The following is a 17,885-nucleotide window of genomic DNA, read 5'->3' on the forward strand; positions in this document are numbered from 1 at the left end:
TTAAAGACAACAAATGAAGCAATTATTATATGAAGAAAGAGTAATCTGTAATGGAATGTTACATGGCAAAAGGATCAATATCATCTCCATTCTTCTTCTCTACTTCTCCCAGCAGTTGCTGGCATCATTTGAACAGATTATTGGTTCCATACTACAAACATGGGGAAACATCTGCCCCCCTCACTTTCTTGTTCCATTCCCAGAAAACTAAAAAAGAAAGGAAAAACGAAAAGGCACTGATGACCCTTCTCTTCTCAGTTCTTCTCGAGGGTGTTAATGAATCGAAAGGAGCAAAATATCGGAAGGAACATATAGGCTTTCAGAGTTCCATCTTCATGAAAATATCATAGAGGCCGAAGAAAAAAAAATTATGAATAATAGGGTACCTAAGACTGTAAGATATTTGGGAAGAAAAAGAAAAACCGAAAAGAAGGAATGAACTTCTTCCTAGCCTGGGACTATTTCTGCTTATAACCCAGAGACGTTCCCATCCTCCTTCTTTGTTCTAACTTCTGTTGTAATCGATCGAAACAATGAAATTGGTTAAAACGAATTCCCCCCCTTTCACCTTCCACCTCCTTGTTCTTAATGCCACCTTCTTTAAAACCCACAAACAACAAAATTCTCCAGCAAAAAGTCATAGTATTTACCAAAATCCTTAGGGCTGTCTGTCTTGTCTACTACCTCAATGTTTCAGTTCAGCGAGAAGCCTTCTGTCCTAGTTTTGCTGAGTCACGAGCTGATCAAGCTGCATCTGCTCGAGCCACGCTCCTAGCACCGCATGGTCAACAGGCTCTGCCTGCGAGCTTATGTTCGGAACCTCCCCGGACGGAGCAGTAGCAGGTGGAACCCCACAGTGAGATGATGAGAGCTTCTCCTTGAGGTCAGTCGGAGATTCTTTAACAAGTGACTGCACCCAGGAGAGATCAGGCTCCTCCCCGCCGTTGTTGCCGAGTTCAAATGAGTTTGACCTACGCAGCTTGCCCAGCTCATCCGTACTGACGGCCCAATCAGGCTTCCCATTAGAGCTTCCCCATTTGGACCAAGAACCCACGGGGGAACCCACGATAGCAGAGGAGTTGGATCCGAGTTCACGAGAGCTCAAGCTTCGAAACTGTTGCTGCTGTTTCTCACGCTGAGCTAGCATGGAAACCCGAGAGCCCATAGGAGAGATCGGTTCCATGTTACGAGGAGACATTCTCCCCGAAGTTGGAACACCAAAGGATGCCTGAAGAAGAGGATGATCCATGTTCTTGGGAGAGAAGGATGTGTTGATCGGAGATAACATGCTCTGCTGCTGCTGTTGAAACTGGTTTATGACTGCGGACTTGTGGGTCGGCGAGAAAACCGCAGAGGCCAAAGCCTGGTCCGCATATCTGGGGGATGAGCTCTCAGCAGAAAAGAGATCATCCAGGTTCGATGGGGTCAGAGTCTTCAGCCGCCCTGATCGATTCAATGAATTAGCCACCATTGAGGGTTGTGAGAGGACTGAAAACTCATTCAACAGCTGCTGCTGCTGCTGCTGCTGTTGCTGCTGCTGTAAATCATAATCATTCATCATATCAAACTCATCCGCAGGGATGTCTCTCGCGTTGAGGGACGATCTTAAGCGACTGGACTGGAGGTTGCCGCCAGGAAGGTGCAAGGTTGGAACATTCTGCTGCGGCCATGGGACCGAAGAGTGAGACATTCCGTTACCAGCAGAAGGGGACATCGGAGGAGTGAACGGAGAAGGAGACATGACAGAGACTGAAGAAGGAGATCCTGGTAAGAGGCTCATCGCAGCAGCAAAGTCCATAGCAGCGGCAGCAGCAGCCCCGGAAGCTGCTGCCGAACGGGGAGAAGGCACGGCCGAACCAGTTGATACATACAGAGGCCGAAGCTCCTGCTCTGTGTGAGCAAAGAAGCAAACTCTCCTCGCACAGCTCGTCCCATCCTTGCACAGCCTGGTCCTGTACTGGGCGGGATGCAGCCAGCACTCAAAGACTCCATGGGCATACTCACACATATCCCCCCGCCTGCATGCCCCCTTCCTGAAGTCAGGACACGGGACACAGCTGTAGTGGAATTTCCTTGGGTCCCGCCTACGGGCGTTCTCACCAGGGTGGACAAACGGACACTCGGTCCAGTCATGTGAGTAAGCCCGGGAACAGGGCCGGACTTTGAAAGAGTACATCCTGAACTCGTCGGTTGAGAAAATGCTGTTCTTGATATCAGGAAGAGATGGGTCAATGGGATATTCTTTCTTTTCTGACACCAAGGGAGCCGGGAAATCATTCAACTTGGACTTCATTGGAGAAGTACCAGTAGCTGAAGCAGGGGACCCGTTCTCAGGAGAGGAAGAGAGCGGGGGTGAGTTCGAATTGGAAGTGGCCACTGATATCCTCAGGTTTCGTTCCCCAATGGAGCCCTCAACTGAAAGGAGCTCTTCGAGGGCAAACTTTATCTGGTGTAGCTTTGGGGGGACAACAATAACATCCACCGGGCGATGGCCACTTGCATCTGTCAAGTTGGGGTCTGCACCTGCAGCTAAGAGCAGTTTCACCGCCTCAATGGCATTCACGGCTCCACCTGAGGCAGCACAATGGAGAGCAGTGCTCTTGTCCAGGCCGCAGGATCGATTGACATCGCAGTCTGATACGGAGAGGATCAGTTTCATCACTTCGACACTTCCATAAGTTGCAGCAACCATTAATGGAGTCCGCTGCTCGTTCACCATCTGCTTCGACCCCTTCTGTCGACCATACCACAACCCAACCTCATCAATGCTGGAAGGGTCACGCTCGATGAACCGCTTGAAGCCTTCAATATCATTATTAGCAGCGAGCTCAAGCAAACTCACAAAAGTATCCTCAGTCACGACAGTCAAGTGACTCATGGCTTCCAGGGGACGCCTAGATTCTTGCAACGTAATCAGAGATCTCGAGTACAAATCCTTCTTCTGCCACAAAGAATGCAAAATCCCCATTAATTTATTACTCATGGGAAGGTTTTGACTCTGAATAATGATAAGTCGCAGAAGAAAGGATGGAAGAAACAGTACAGACATAGGATGCAACGATACTACAAAGCCGCAAGTGAGCACTGACCGAATGAAAATGAGCTACATGATTAATGGAAAATGATTCCAATATTTAAGACTCCCCATATGACAGAATCAAACGGCTGCTGCTCCTTTCTTCTTCGACTTTCCATCAGATTTCATATGGGAAACGGCCCAATCCAACCCTAAGAACATAAAAACAACAAAACCCATTTCACAAGAAAGACAAACCTGAAAAAGTAGTTTGCTTAGCACTTCATCGGAACAACATATGGCAGAGGTTACCGGGCTCGGAAGAAAAACCAACTTAACAGAAAGATCAACGCTTTGTCAAGCAGAAGAAAGAAATGAGCACGACAATGATTGACTACGCAAAAGAAGCTTCCAAGGAGACCAAAGCAGCTACAAGAACATCAGAGAAGCAAAACCCACAAACCCAGAAATGGCAAATTAACGATCTGACTACAAATCCGGTGAAAAGAACCCTTCCTGCACAGACCAAATAATAGGCTAGAACCAAGACACGAAACTAACAAGGTATGAGAGACATCCCCAGAGGAAGGTAGCATCACAGATCAGATGTCTATTTTGAGCAGACAGATCGGAAGCAAAGCGGGAGTAAAAGATCAAAAAAGGGCAAATCTTTGCATGTGACCCAGCCGACCAAAGCAGAACTGTTCCGAGCAAAGTGAAGGGGGGTGGGGGGCGATTTCAACAAGCAGTCTGGTGATTGGAGCGAATCTTACCAGTTATACCCAGCTCAAGAAAATGTAAGAGCTCTCGCAGATCTGCTGCCGATTTCCACTTGTAGTTAAAAATATCGAGGGGGAAGCGGAGAACCAAAAGAAGCGCAGGCAGCCTCTCACCTTCCTCCTCCTCGGAGCAGAACAAAAAAACTAAAAAGAAGCCCACCGAAAAAACAAAGGAGAAAACTTGTTTTCCCTACAAAGAATAAAATGGAAAATGGGGAGAAGAGAACTATCTTCTCTCTGAAAGAGAGAGTGTATGGGGGTAGAGAAGATGGAGACTGAGAGGAGGAGCTCTTTGTTCTTCTTCCTCCATCTCTATTTCCTATGTTTCTTTGTAAGTTGAAGCAGAGAAAAAAAAATAAAAATAAAAAAAGAGGGGAATTTGCACCCAAAAAAAAAATGAAAAAAAAAAAGAATTTGGGTTAGATAAAATCGCCTATCCAATAGAAGCTAAAGAAAAATTATAAAAAGGCAGGCGCACTGACATCCCTATTAAGTTTATTGTCAGTGCATCTGCTGCGGACACCCACTTTTCGTACATCCGTTCATGCTCTGCCGCGTGTCCTGAAGAGGGTAAAACAGTCATTTGAAGCTGCCACCGTGGGGTAATCCTGTAATTGACGGTGGGCCGACGCAGCCAATCGGTGTGACGCGGCGCCGTCTGATTGGCTGCGGGGAATAGAAGGGGGTGGCACCGCCTTCATTTCGCGGATACTCATGTAAGAATTTAACCTCGTCTTTAGGTCAAATTCCATGGAAATTCAACCTAAATTCACTCCACATGAAAGTTAAATTCCCGGGAGGTGGGATCTCGTGCGGCGCGCCTCCGCTGCATCCGGGCGGGTTCTTCGACGGGGGCAGGAGAAAGCTCAGTAGGGGATTTCCCCGCTCGCGGGGCAAAAATGACGTTGCTGTCCTCCAAGTAATCGCCTTATCCAATGAGTCAACGCCACGTCAGCCAGGGAAGCGGTCTGGTTGGAGCACGGGAGCAAAGGCCCCCTGATGCGGACAACTTAGAAGTTACTGGAAACCGGCGGGGGAGGTGAAAAGGCTGGGAGGGAGACCGGTTAGGTGGGAGCGGGGGCCGGGGTGGGGAGACCGGCCGAGCCGGTGACCTCGGACGTGCGCGGGAGCCCTGATTGAACTGGAATTAAGTCCGGAGATTTGGAGTCCGGAGATTTGGAGTCCGCCGATGAGGTCGGGGAAAGTGGGACGTGGTATCGGGCGCAGGGGATCGGACTCCAGGCACGGGTCAATTCCGGTTAATTGTGAAGTCAAATCACGGGGAGGGTGCAAAGAAAGCATGGAGCACCAACGACTCTATAAAAAATGCTAAAAATAGTACAATTAAGTTAATTAAATTGTTTTTAGAAAAATAGCGACAACGCTATTTTCTATTCTAATAAATAATATAAAAATATATATTCTCTATACCTAAATTGTCAATTATTCTTTTGAGCTATTGCAATTATTCTGTTGTCTTAGAAATATCGATTAGTTTGTCTACAACTTGTTTTCTTTGGTAAGATAAGATGTCTACTACTTTTCTGTGAATTAACAAATTCAGAGAATTTTATTGAGATTTAGAATGAATATATTTATATATATATATATATATCTCCACGCACTTTATAGAGTATTTGATTTTAAAGTTGAATTGAGTTGAATTTTGATTTTAATTGGTCTGTAATGATTGTGATGTTGAATTATGAGAAAAAGTGTGAAAAATTAATAAATAGTTGAGAGAATTTATTATTAAAAATTGAATTAAATTATTAAAAAATTGAAAAAAGTAATAATTATGTTTTTGACTTTTATTGTGTAGTAAGTAGAATTAAAATTAAAGTTAAAATCTTAAAACCGGATTTAGAAATCAAACGGGACATTAGACTTTACCTTGTGTGTGGCGAGCCAACTATAATTATTTTTTCTAACAAAAATGTTAAATCCTCCTAATTTGTATGCCTAAACATTCTCATAGTTCAAAATCTCACTGACATTAATTGAATAGTCTTTTGATATTATGTAGTCACAACTCATGACATTATTAGTTAGATTTTAAATTTAAAAAATTTTCAGGTTAATTATTAGAAGGATATAACAACACTCTTTTTCTTATACTTTTATGAATGAATTGATTTAGAAAAGGAAGGACAAAATTTTGGGTAAGTAAAAAAAGTCAGATTTTGAAATAAAATTTAAAAATGGAACAACAATAATGATATAGATTATAGAACGTGGGAAGGAGAGATTGAAAGAGAAAATAACAAAATAAATAGATTTTGATATGTGTGAGGAAAGAAACGGAAAAAAGAATAATATTAAATAAATAATATTGCCTTCAACTTTTATAATTTATTTCTAATTCTATCACATACTCAAATTAAAAATAAGGGATATTTTCAACAATTTAAAATTTTCTATAAATTTGCCTTGTAGTTTCAAAATCAAACAATTCAATTAAATAATAATATGATATGATATTATTATATGATTATAAAAAGTACCAATAATGAAGGTGAATTGATCAATTCCTAATTGTCGAACTATGGTTGCTTTCGATGACTGGGTTTTTCATGAAAAAATATTTTGTCATATCGGATAAAGCATTAAGAATTATAAATAAGAAAATATGGCTTTTCTTGCTTCAATGGGGATTCAGCAAAAAAGGAGCCCCGACGGGCAAACCTTTACGGCCGCCCAGGTTGACCACAAAACCCAAAAGAACTATAAATTAAATATAGATATAAATATATGTATAGGTTTAATATCTGAATGGGTTTTGTCTAATATTAACATATTATTGCATGAAACCATAATAATAAATTAAGATCAAGTAATCATATATTAAGTCATCCGATTAATTATGTACATCGGAATATAACGAAAGCGACTATATCGCATATTGTGCTTCTTCTTCTTCTTTTTTGCCATAGAAAATTCAATTTTAACTTCCTCAAGCTTGAGATGGCATATGAAGCCATTCATCTTCTAAAGCCACGAATATTCAAAACCTTATATTTAAAAAATCGTGTGATTTGAAAAAATAAAGCCTCCACGGATGCTTTATTTACATTTCCACATTGAAATTACATATAAATGGTTGACATATAATAATTACTTTTCAAACTGAAATTGATGAAGAGTATATTGACCGTGAAAAAAATAGTTTGCACTTCTTTCATTCTGTTGAAAGGTAGAATTATTGAATAAGTAACTAACTATAGTGTAAAATATTAAAAATTAGATGAATTAAATCAAATAAACTTAGAATAAGAAGGTTATTAATGGAGGGATGATGTAGGGACGCCATATTCCTTTTTTTTTTTCTCGCCAGTAACTTATTTACATTACATAAAGAAGTTCTCCATTAAAATTGTTAGCAATTTATTGTGATGGGAAAACAAACCCTAAGAAGTTCTTGTCTGAATAATGATGAATTTTATATATTGATTTATTTATATATAAGCACCCCGATAATGATAGGATTATAATATTAGACGGCCTGAATCTTTATAAAAGTATGCCTTTCATTTATACTAGCTAGCAACGTCTTGATTGGGTTGATTGTCAATTTGGGCACTTAATGCATGGTTTATGCATGTTGGATCGTGGATAGACTATGTATATGGGACGAATAGCTTGGATTCAGTCCAGTGATTTTGCGATTAAAGATGGAATTATATATAAATTTTTTGAAGATTTTGCTCCATCCTTCGGATGAACGAGTTTTAATATATTAAGGTTCCCTGCCATCATGGACATGTAATAATATAACTATTGAGAAAAGAAAACGAGGGGGAAATATATATATATTTTCTTTTATGCCGTCATATTTATCCAATCAAGATATATATTTCTTCGAAGAATTAGTTAAATAATGATGATAGCAAATTTAGGAGTCAGCTCAATTAATGTGTATGGATCTTACCCAACAATATTTGCTAAAAGATTGGCATTTAAACATCTGCAGTTAGGAAGGAACTTAATGACATTGCTTACACAAAACGGGTATATAAAAAAAGAAATTCAAAATTTCATGATTTGGTAAAAGAAAAAACTTACCTTAAAAGTTTTCTGGTAGCATCCAAATTAATTAAGACCTATAATTGGATTGGATTGCCTCGATTCTTTTCTTCCCCTTATTCGGCCATACTCATAGTTCTAAAATCGAACTTTCGTTTAAATAATAATATAAGATATAAGACGCAATCTATATATAACGTGTGTACATATAGGTCGAACAAATCCAATGCAGAGAAAATCACTGAAACCCTATTTAAACTCGCGTATAAGGGCAATGCGCAAATGTGGGTAAGAAAATTCCTCCATTTCCCCGCTGGAAATATAAACGAAGTAGATAAAACGATTGACAAAGAACGAGACCGGTCGATTTAATTACCGAATCAAAATTTTGTCTCTCGCCCCTTTCCGAGAAAAGAAAATCATGACAATATATATTAACCGTCGAGGCAATGGAGGTTTTCTTTTCTTGGACAAAATAATACGATGGAGCTTTCACTGTCAGGGTTTTCTTAACAGGAAGGAGGTCGTGCATCGGAGGACTGTTTGGGTTATTTAGACGTTTAACTACTTTCGGACGTGAGCTTATAGGAAATTATTTTCCTTGGAACCAAACACGTACTGTGATGAGACCATAAGGTTCCAAAACTTTGGATATATTCATATTCAATTGGGAGGAATTTATTCATTATGGGATCGACTTTGTTCGAATATATAATATAGTCAGAGTCATTCGATTTTCTGATATTAGGTGACGTGATATACACTAAAAGAAAACTTTAGATATATTAATTCTCAGCCTCAGGCATTTTACAACAGAAAATAACTCCCAACCCTAAGATTGGCCGGATTTGATATATATAAATATCTAATTTTTTATTCGTCTCCAAACTGTATAAAGTCTAATTTAATTGCCCTTAATTGAAGAGAGATAATCAATACAAGCAATACCCTAATTAGAGATGAGTAATAAGAGGCAATTACAAAAATTTCCTCTAAAACTCTTATATCGAGACAAATATAATAATATATGTCTCTTATATAGATTTTATTTGTCTCTAGAGCACAAAAAATTGATACTTGAATAAATAATAAATTTATATCATAATTTTTAACAGCAAATAATACTTTTGCCTCTAAAAAATATTTTTTAGAAATGTATAAGTAGAGACATATAGAAATATTGTCGGTAATTCATCTTTTAGAAAGCAAAAGATTTAATTATTTCTAAATTCAATTGTATTTGCCCATAATATATTTTTTTAGATGTAAATTACAATTGCCTCTAAATCTAATAAACATTTGCCTCCAACTTAACAAATTTTATCTACAAAGTAATTACATAAAATGTTGAAAGTAGGATTATTTTTACTTAACATAGAAAATTTATTAGATATAAATTAAAAAATATTCAATTAACTCTATGCAAAAGTAAAAAATGTGTTTTATTTATTTATAAGTGTAAATTGTGTTATGCAAGTATTAAATTAAATAAAATAGTTGCTAATATATTTGTGTATTTTACATCATATATTGTATTTTTATCTATTTTTTATAAAAAAAATTAATTACAGAAACAATCATCAAATTTACTACCCTGAGAAAAAAAATTAATGATATATATGCACAATCTTTGATTTACTATCATATTTACCTATCAATTATTTTTTAAATTGAATATAAATAAAAATTTTACATATTTATAGAGGCTTGACATTTTTTATTGTGAGACATAAATTGAATTTGTAATTCAATTAAAAGATGTATTGGTGGTGAAATGGTAAAGGCGCGAGACTAAAAATGTTGTGCTAGACATCAAATGTTCGAGTCGGATTCAAAACACAATAGAAAGATGCGAGATATATTAGAGTCAAATGTGATTAATATAATTTTCTTTTTGAAAAATTACACAACAATTATGATTGTCCTTAATGATAAATTTAGTAACAAAATTTCTTGTTATATCTCCTTATTTGAGGCAATTTTAATTAACACTAATAGTATTAATTGGCGACTTTTATTAATTATTACTAATTTGCGTATATAGACCTAAAACAATACAGGTAAATGGGACAATTTACTCATTTGCCTCTTATACTATTAGAAGCAAATAAATGGATTTTAGAAATAAATCACTATCTCTAATATGAGTTTTTCTTTTAGTGATTTCATGTCAGTCCACATCCTTGTTTTGCGTTGTAACCCTAATCGACTTAGAAGACTTGTTATCGTTTTTCTCGCGAGAATAAGCCCCTGCGCCAAACTGAAAGGCATCATACAGGCACGCGTGCAATTTTTTCTTTGCCATGCACTTGGTGCGGATCCATATATACAAGCTTTCGTATGCATCCGATAAGTTCCTCGTTACGTAGGCTTTTTATGTATTTGGTGAACCGTTTTTTAGGCTTTCGATCAATAGGAACCAATGGGTGGAATTCCAACACCTGATATTTCGACTAATACAAAACAGCCAGGCTTGAGCTTGAAGACATGGGATTGTCCACACACTTCAGCTCAAGGAGATGGACGTGTCTTTCCACATCATTTCCTAGTCAGAACCTCCAAATTTCTCTAACAAAAAGGGATTTCTCTGCTTTTTATTTTTTTCTTTGTTTTTTGGGGAAAAATGTGAAATATATAATTAACCTTTTTGACATTTAGGGAAGGCAGGACAAATGGGGAATTATGTCAATCTCTCTCTTATCTCTTTTTATGTGAAAGAAAAGAGAAATGACACATACTGTACATATTGATTAATTAAAAGGGGGATGGATTATGGAGCACTTAGGTTTTGGGTTGATGCATACATTCACTATCTACCCAACGCATGCAATAATATTCATTAAGATAGGAATATGGTCCCAACTTTAGCTGATTTTGGTATATTTTTTCTTTTAAAAAATTGCCTTTGAATCAGCCCACCCCCAAGGGATAGAGAGAATTTTTTTATCAAGAAAGTTACAAATCCGAACCCAAATCGGATGCCCCCACCACCATGAAAGTGACTTTCTTGTGATGGTGTTATACGATAGCGACTAGGGCCGATTTGGGCCTTCACAGGAGCCCGACTGTACGCGACAGCACCGTTTCAGTGTCTTCCATTTCGGACGAATCTCGAACCTGACTCAACACGAAGAATAAGGTTATCTCGAATCTCGGTGTGATTAAATCTGCTTTAAAGCATAAAACAAAGGAGTGAGTAGGCGTCACGCGTCATAAGAAACGAGCTCGTACGAGAAGAATTAGCTAGACCGCTTTTATTCCTTCCCACTACGATCATGAGAAATGCTGATTAAGAGTCGATAAAATGCACATTAATTAAATATACAAGAAATTTTGGACCCTAATATAAAATAATTGGGACCGCACATCATCCAATTAATTTGAACTTTTGAATCGCTCAATCACTAATATACCCAGTTAAGTTCTAAACATTACTAGAACAAGCAGTCAAAGTGCACCCTATGTTGTTACGGACGCGATGGCAAACGTTTATGCCCACATGATATGGATCACGAACTTCTATCTTGATCTCTAGTTGATACTTCTATCTTGACCAGTGGCCATTAGTAGCACATGTACGGCTTCAAATTTCCTCGTCATGGACAGAGGGGTCCCTATTGGGAAAGTTATTTCTGTTCAGACAATATATTTGTTTATAAAATTAAATTTAACTTAATTTACTTTATTTTTTCTCCAATTCAACAATATAATTATTACTTTTTAAAATTTTTTTATTCAAATTCTCTCTCATATTTTTTTTTATCTATTATTACAATTAATTTTTTAATAATAATTTTCTCAACTATTCAATATATTTTCCTCAATTTAACTGCACAGTTATTACTTTTTTATCTTATTTTTTAAATTCTCTTACATACTTTTCTCAATTATTTTTATCTCCATTTTCTCAAATTTTAAAAAATAAAATAAATTAAACTTAATTTCATTATTAAATGTAAAAATATTATATTTATTTGCATAAATAAAATGAATAATAAAAATCATTGATTTTTTTTTATTTTTTTAGCTGAAAAATCACCAGATCATATTACTTGGCTTATATATTCTTCATATTGAATAAACAAAGACCCCGGTCAAGAGGAAGAGACGACAAGGAAATATTCACTGAGTATTATTCAATTACGTGACAGTGTATAACTTAATCAACAATTGACATATATGAAGATAGGGAGAAACACTTTACAGACTATAACAATATATTTTGTACGTGTTAGTTGTTGATTGAGTTTTAAGCAGAAATTTGACCATATAATATACACTAAATATTTTCTCATGGATGACACATAGGGATTGGAGGACACATGTCCCGCTTCCACTGAGTCGACGGCATCGATCCCATGGGTTGGTCGGATGTTTACTGGTGAGGTGGACTTGGCTACACAGTCATATTTCTCTTTCGTTCTTTCTTTCTCCATCTTTTTCTTCTTTTTTTTAATTTCATTTTTATAATTGTAAATTTTTCTGGTCGGACAAATTCAGGTTTTTCTCATAAAAATCGAACAGGGACAAAGGACGTTTCTAGAGAAAGAAAGCAACGCGTGGAATGGAGAGGGGTCCTGGGGACAAACCCGGCCCCACCCAAAGTGACTTTATGAATTATATATTCAATAAGTATTATACTCTAAATAAATAAAAATCAATTTAAATACTTGTAAATAAAAATTTATACGTCGTTGTGGGCACTTTTAGCCATTTTAATTGGGTATTATCTATACAAGTCATTCACTTGATTTCCTGGGGGTCAGTATCGAAGCAGACGGGCTGATCTGAGCCGTCAATCGACCGATCAGACTCACCGTATCTTGCAAATCATAATAGGACGTAGATATTCAGCAAGAATAGTAATCTAATAACCTATCCAAAAAAAAAAAAGAAAACAGTAATCTAATAAAGCAGATAATTATCAAACAAATACTAATTTCTTTATTTATGATTTAAGGATTCACGAGTTGAATCGCAACTTCGTTATGAGAAATTATTGCGTGCTTTTGTTCGGCTACGTGCGAGAATGTGTGAAAATTGTTCCGAAAATATGGGATGAGCTACTTATTTGGAAAGATAACAATAAAGAAAATACGTATAGATGGGTTAAGTTGGGGCGAGGCCAAGCAAAATTATGGTAAATGAATTCACGGGGAAAACGAAGACTCTCGACGATGGACCTGAGGTTTTGTCCTCTTTTTTTTTTGGCGCAAGGAAGAGAGTTGAGATTGAGAAATAAGAGTGTACCATGGGCCGTAAAAAGATAAAATACATTAGTTTATATCAATTTAGATGGTGTTTCGATGTATCATTCACGATCTATTAACTTGAACTTTTAAATTAGAAATGAGTTTAAATATGTACAAATCTATAGAGATTCAAATTCTTAACAATAGAAGAGCAAGTTTTACGCTTCAATATGAGGTCACACTATGCAAGTTACAGATCTCGAAAGACTCAAAGTGTGCTAGTGATAATCTGTCTCTCCTTGTTCGAGTATGGAAGGGGAACCCCGGCTTATGGTTTAGTCAAAAAACCCGAGAAAAAAAAAAAGAAGATGCCTGCTTGATGGTGAGTTGTTAAGGGCAAGTCTCAAGGGCACGTGACACGTTCGGACAAAGTATGAAAAAAGATCATCCATTGTTATGTTATGGCGGATTTGTTGAGATTGGAAAATAAGCGCGTCCCATAGACCATAAAAAAAGAAAATATATGAGTTTATAAGTGGTCTGCGTCTCATTATTTATTAGTTTAAGTTTTTGAATTAGAGATAGATAGAGACTCGTAGTAGGCCCTAGGAAAGTTTTCTATCTAGAGAGAAGACAGAACTACATGTGATGTTAATTGTATGGACGGTATTGCAATAAAAAGGCCTCATTTTTGGGCCAACAAGAAAATAGAAGGGGAAAAAGCCTTGCTTTGGGGTGTATGAGCCATCATTCCCGGGGAAATAATTCATCTTTTTCAACGAGTCATATTTATTATAACTATTCCCCCATTTTGGGATATCGACTCAGGACACGTAAAAATCGAGTCTCGAATGCTCCGATTGTAACTTGTACGTGCGATACAAAACTTTGAATGAGTTGTTAGAAGATAAAGTACCACATAAAATTTTGTACAGAGAATGATCCATTATTAAATAAGACGTGCTTAGTAAGAAAAATAAAATTGAGTTTGAGCTGCTCTTGTTGACCTATGTTGAGTTTTTAATTCGTGTATGATCACTATCACTCCTATTAGAAAGTCCCAAATTCTTTTTATTAAATTATTAAAAGAAAGAAAAGAAGTAACATGACGTAGATTTAAGACCACTAAAGCCCATCACGTATCGATTGGTTAATTCTAAAACGGCGGGCCCATCCAAGCATAGTAACCTCCGACTGCCGTGCACTAAAAAATGCAAGAGATTAGCCTATCCAAAGCCGAGGGAGAAAAACAATGTTATCATCAACACATGCAAGTGTAATTTATTCCTCTATATTAAAAACCGCCTTGAATGCGAGATATTTTTTGCACGCTCCACTCGTAAAGAATGCGACAAATTCAAGGCTGAACTTGAGATGGTGTGTAAATACTGTCACGAAGTTCTCATATGAGTGTATCATCGCACTTACAATGTGCATGAGGAAATTGGAGCTTGGACTGAGGAGCTTAGGCCGTTCACGAGGAATCGGGAATGCGGCATTACGATTCCAAGATGGATGATGAAGGCCGACCCGAATTTAAGAGGAGTATGAGCTAGCGATAGAAAAACTCTGTGCTCCCTTGCTTGAAGACTTTGGGCCGGGATGGTTAATGGTCCATGGGCCTATTGTGTTCTCGTGTAGGTGAACCTTCTTGCAAGCAGAGCATAGAGGTGACAATTAAATGTCATAATTAAAAGAAATACCGAAAAATGCCGCGGATACGTACCGAGTCTAATTAGTGATCTGAACAAAGAGCCGAGCAAATATCAAGAGATACGATCCCCGCGCGAGTCTTGCTGGGCTCGCTTTCCGGCTACCAAAGCTAAGCTTACAGTTGGGAGTGTGAAAGTCCATCTGTGCGGAATTGGTCTTCTGGGCTGAAGGTTGGATGGGCCGAAGTCATCATTTGAGTTCGACCCGGATCATCGGATAACATCATGCATGTGCCTTGGGTCCTTTAATCCTATTACATCGGTCGACATGGCGACGCCCCTCGGTGTAGGACACGGTGTTCATACTCTGGGTACACGATACGACCTTCCAACTGACTCTCATTTTGTTGTACGTCCGATGTTTGCTTCACAAAATCGGGTAGCTCGACCGAAGAAAAGCGCCCCAATCTTATCCGAGATTCGGCAAGAGCTTTGAATGGTCTTGTTAATTCCGATAGTGTAGCAGTTGCTTTGCTGCCGTAGTGTGTTCTTGGACGCACATGGGACGTTGCACAAACTTTCCCATTTATCCAAATTGTTAATGCCATGTGGTTTGGCATGTTGTTGTCGCCATCTTTTTTAACACATTGGCGTCACGTAGTTGAAATATTCATAGCCTCAAAACCCTTTTCGTAGAATTGATTAGATCCTTAATTTTTCGGTCAGTCTTTTCGGGTTAGTTAATAATAATTAATATAAAATCGTGTACTTTAAACTATTCCTAGAATAAATATAGGGAAAAAAATGATGTAGTTCATTCATTCATATTCTCAGGCTCAAAAATTATCTAATAACTCGTACGGTGCAACAGCAAACAAGAGCGCAATGCACAACGAGCAGAAGAGTCCTCCCAGCTCGAGCGGCGAAAAGCAGTTGAACTTTGAGGAGGCGAACGACATGTTGAATGCTCGGGAAGAAAATGAAAATGGTAAGAATTCGTCTCTCATTTATTCAACACCGAAGGCTCAGAAGTACAGGATACCAAAGCTTTTGGCGTGCCCACCGGCTCCGATGAAGAGGAGGGTGTCCCTGAACTGCTTCCCGAGGAAGACTCCGGTGACTTATTTCGCTCCTCCAGATATCGACTTGTTCTTCCTTCTCGCATATAGGAACATTCCTTCTGGTCAGCATCAATAATGGACTGCTCCTGATAACTATTACGGATCGATGATGACAAGAGCATAAAAGAATGTAATGTGATTATCACCGGACGCAACTTCAGCAGCGTCCTGATAGTCTTTAGGTGGCTTTAGTTTGGAGATCTCATTAAGTATCATTTTCGATGTGTGGTAAGGCTTACAGAGTTTGGGTTCGGCAACTGTTTCGATATTATAAGGAAGTATATACTGGCTATCTGTGTGCTTCAGGCTCTCATTGAATCGAATGTGTCGGGAGAGAAGGAAATTCTCCCCTCTGTCGGGCTCCTTTCCTGTGCATACTTCTTCCAAAAATCTGAATCCTGCTATATATATTCGAACCAGTACCCAGTGGGCGGATGTCGATCAAAACATGACAAGTCCATATAAGCATAATCGAGGTTATAGCCCTTGTAGATGTGACACAGTTACGAACAAATAAGGCCACGGAACACAGTGCGAGATACGCATCCGGCTAGGAGAAGTTCAAGCGCATACCAGAAGTCTATGTGAGATAAATACCAGAATTCTCACTGAATTTAGAACACACGATAAATAGCGGAAACAAGAATTTAGGATTGCCTCCAGCTATTGATTTTAATTGTGGTATTTGAAAGACCGGATTATAACTCACACATAATCACTAAATAATCCACGAGCCTAGCGAACAATCACGAATAGTATTCTGGATTCACGCGAGACTCCTGGAACTCTTACAACGATCGGAAATCTTCTAAGCTCTCGGTAATCTCATGTAGATGGTGTGTGTGACCTCACGAATCACCGAGCTTGGAGACCTTGATCAATGTGTGTGTGTGTGTGTATATATATATATATATATATATATATATAACTCAGCCATCTCCCATCATAATGGCAACGTAAACATGAAACGAGGGATAATAAATAGGATAATTATTGGGAGCTATACTAAAATGAAGACCATACATTTAGAGATCATAATTCCAATATTCTCCCACTTGGTTCGAAAATTTTAGTATCTAGATGCTCAAATCATGATTTCCAACTTTAGAAGAAATAAGATACAGGAATCATGACGATAAGTCCTCTTAGAACGAGTATTATTTTCCATGTATCACGATGCGTCTCAGTCCTTCAACCTCAAACCAAAACTTTATGAATAAACCCTATGTTTATTCTAGGTCCAACTTTAACTGTTATTCCTTGAAAACCATATGTGCACATCCATATGAGAAATAAACTGAATAAGATTGTCAAGATAAACACAAGGTTCGTACAGCTATTATTGTGTAGTGGAATCAAGTCCCATGCGATTCACATGATCCTTGAACCCCTTAGTTGGCATGCCTTTCATCAAAGGATCAGCGATCATCAATTCAGTGCTAATATGCTCAATGACCACTTTATTCTCTTTGACATGTTCCCTAATGGCTAAGTACTTTACGTCGACGTGCTTACTTCGACTTCGACTTCTGTGGTTCTTAGCCAATTGTATGGCAGCTGAATTATCACAGTGTATCTTTAATGGCCTAGCAATAGAATAAAAAATTCTAAGCCCCAAGATAAAACTCTTCAACCACACACCATGTGAGGTAGCCTCAAAGCAAGCAACGAACTTAGCCTCAGTGGTAGATGTAGTAGTCAAAGTTTGACTCAAGCTTCTCCATGAAATAACTCCGCTGGCCATCATAAAGATGTATCCTGATGTCAATTTCTGAGAATCGACACAATCAGCGAAGTTGGAGTCAGAGTAGCCTACCACCTCAAGAACATCGGTATGTCCATACATGAGCATGTAATCCTTGGACCCTTTCAGATACCTCATGGCTTTCTTTGCTGCATTCCAGTGGTCCATTCTTGGATTACTCTAATATCTGCCTAACATTCTCACAACAAATGCAATATCGGGCCTTGTACAAACTTGAGCATACATAAGGCTACCAATAGACAAAGCATATGGGATGTTTGCCATTTGTTCCCATTCTAGATTTTTTTTAGAGCACTAGTTTAAATTGAACTTGTCACCCTTCACAATGGGTGTTGTA

General features: G+C 38.0%; 1 protein-coding gene across 3 annotated transcripts; it reads right to left on the reverse strand.

Moving 5' to 3' along the window:
* LOC116207679 (zinc finger CCCH domain-containing protein 30) lies at positions 1-4,157 on the reverse strand. 3 transcript variants are annotated; one of them, XM_031540737.1, is made up of 3 exons: positions 3,790-4,157; positions 3,090-3,228; positions 1-2,941 (listed from the first exon to the last, which is right to left on the reverse strand). In XM_031540737.1, exon 3 carries the CDS (start codon positions 2,876-2,878, stop codon positions 719-721), a length of 2,160 nt encoding a protein of 719 aa, XP_031396597.1. In that variant the 5' UTR covers positions 2,879-2,941; positions 3,090-3,228; positions 3,790-4,157; the 3' UTR covers positions 1-718. The 3 variants fall into 3 exon arrangements, with proteins under 3 accessions (XP_031396597.1, XP_031396598.1, XP_031396599.1); XM_031540738.1 differs by lacking the exon at positions 3,090-3,228; XM_031540739.1 differs by lacking the exons at positions 3,090-3,228; positions 3,790-4,157 and adding an exon at positions 3,275-3,772.
* Positions 4,158-17,885: the final 13,728 nt, after the last annotated feature.

The sequence above is a fragment of the Punica granatum genome, chromosome 5, assembly GCF_007655135.1.
Source record: "Punica granatum isolate Tunisia-2019 chromosome 5, ASM765513v2, whole genome shotgun sequence".
NCBI lineage: Eukaryota > Viridiplantae > Streptophyta > Magnoliopsida > Myrtales > Lythraceae > Punica > Punica granatum.

Coding starts and splice junctions, on each gene's coding strand:
- LOC116207679 (XM_031540738.1), bottom strand. CDS start 2,878: ATGAGTCACTTGACTGTCGTGACTGAGGATACTTTTGTGAGTTTGCTT.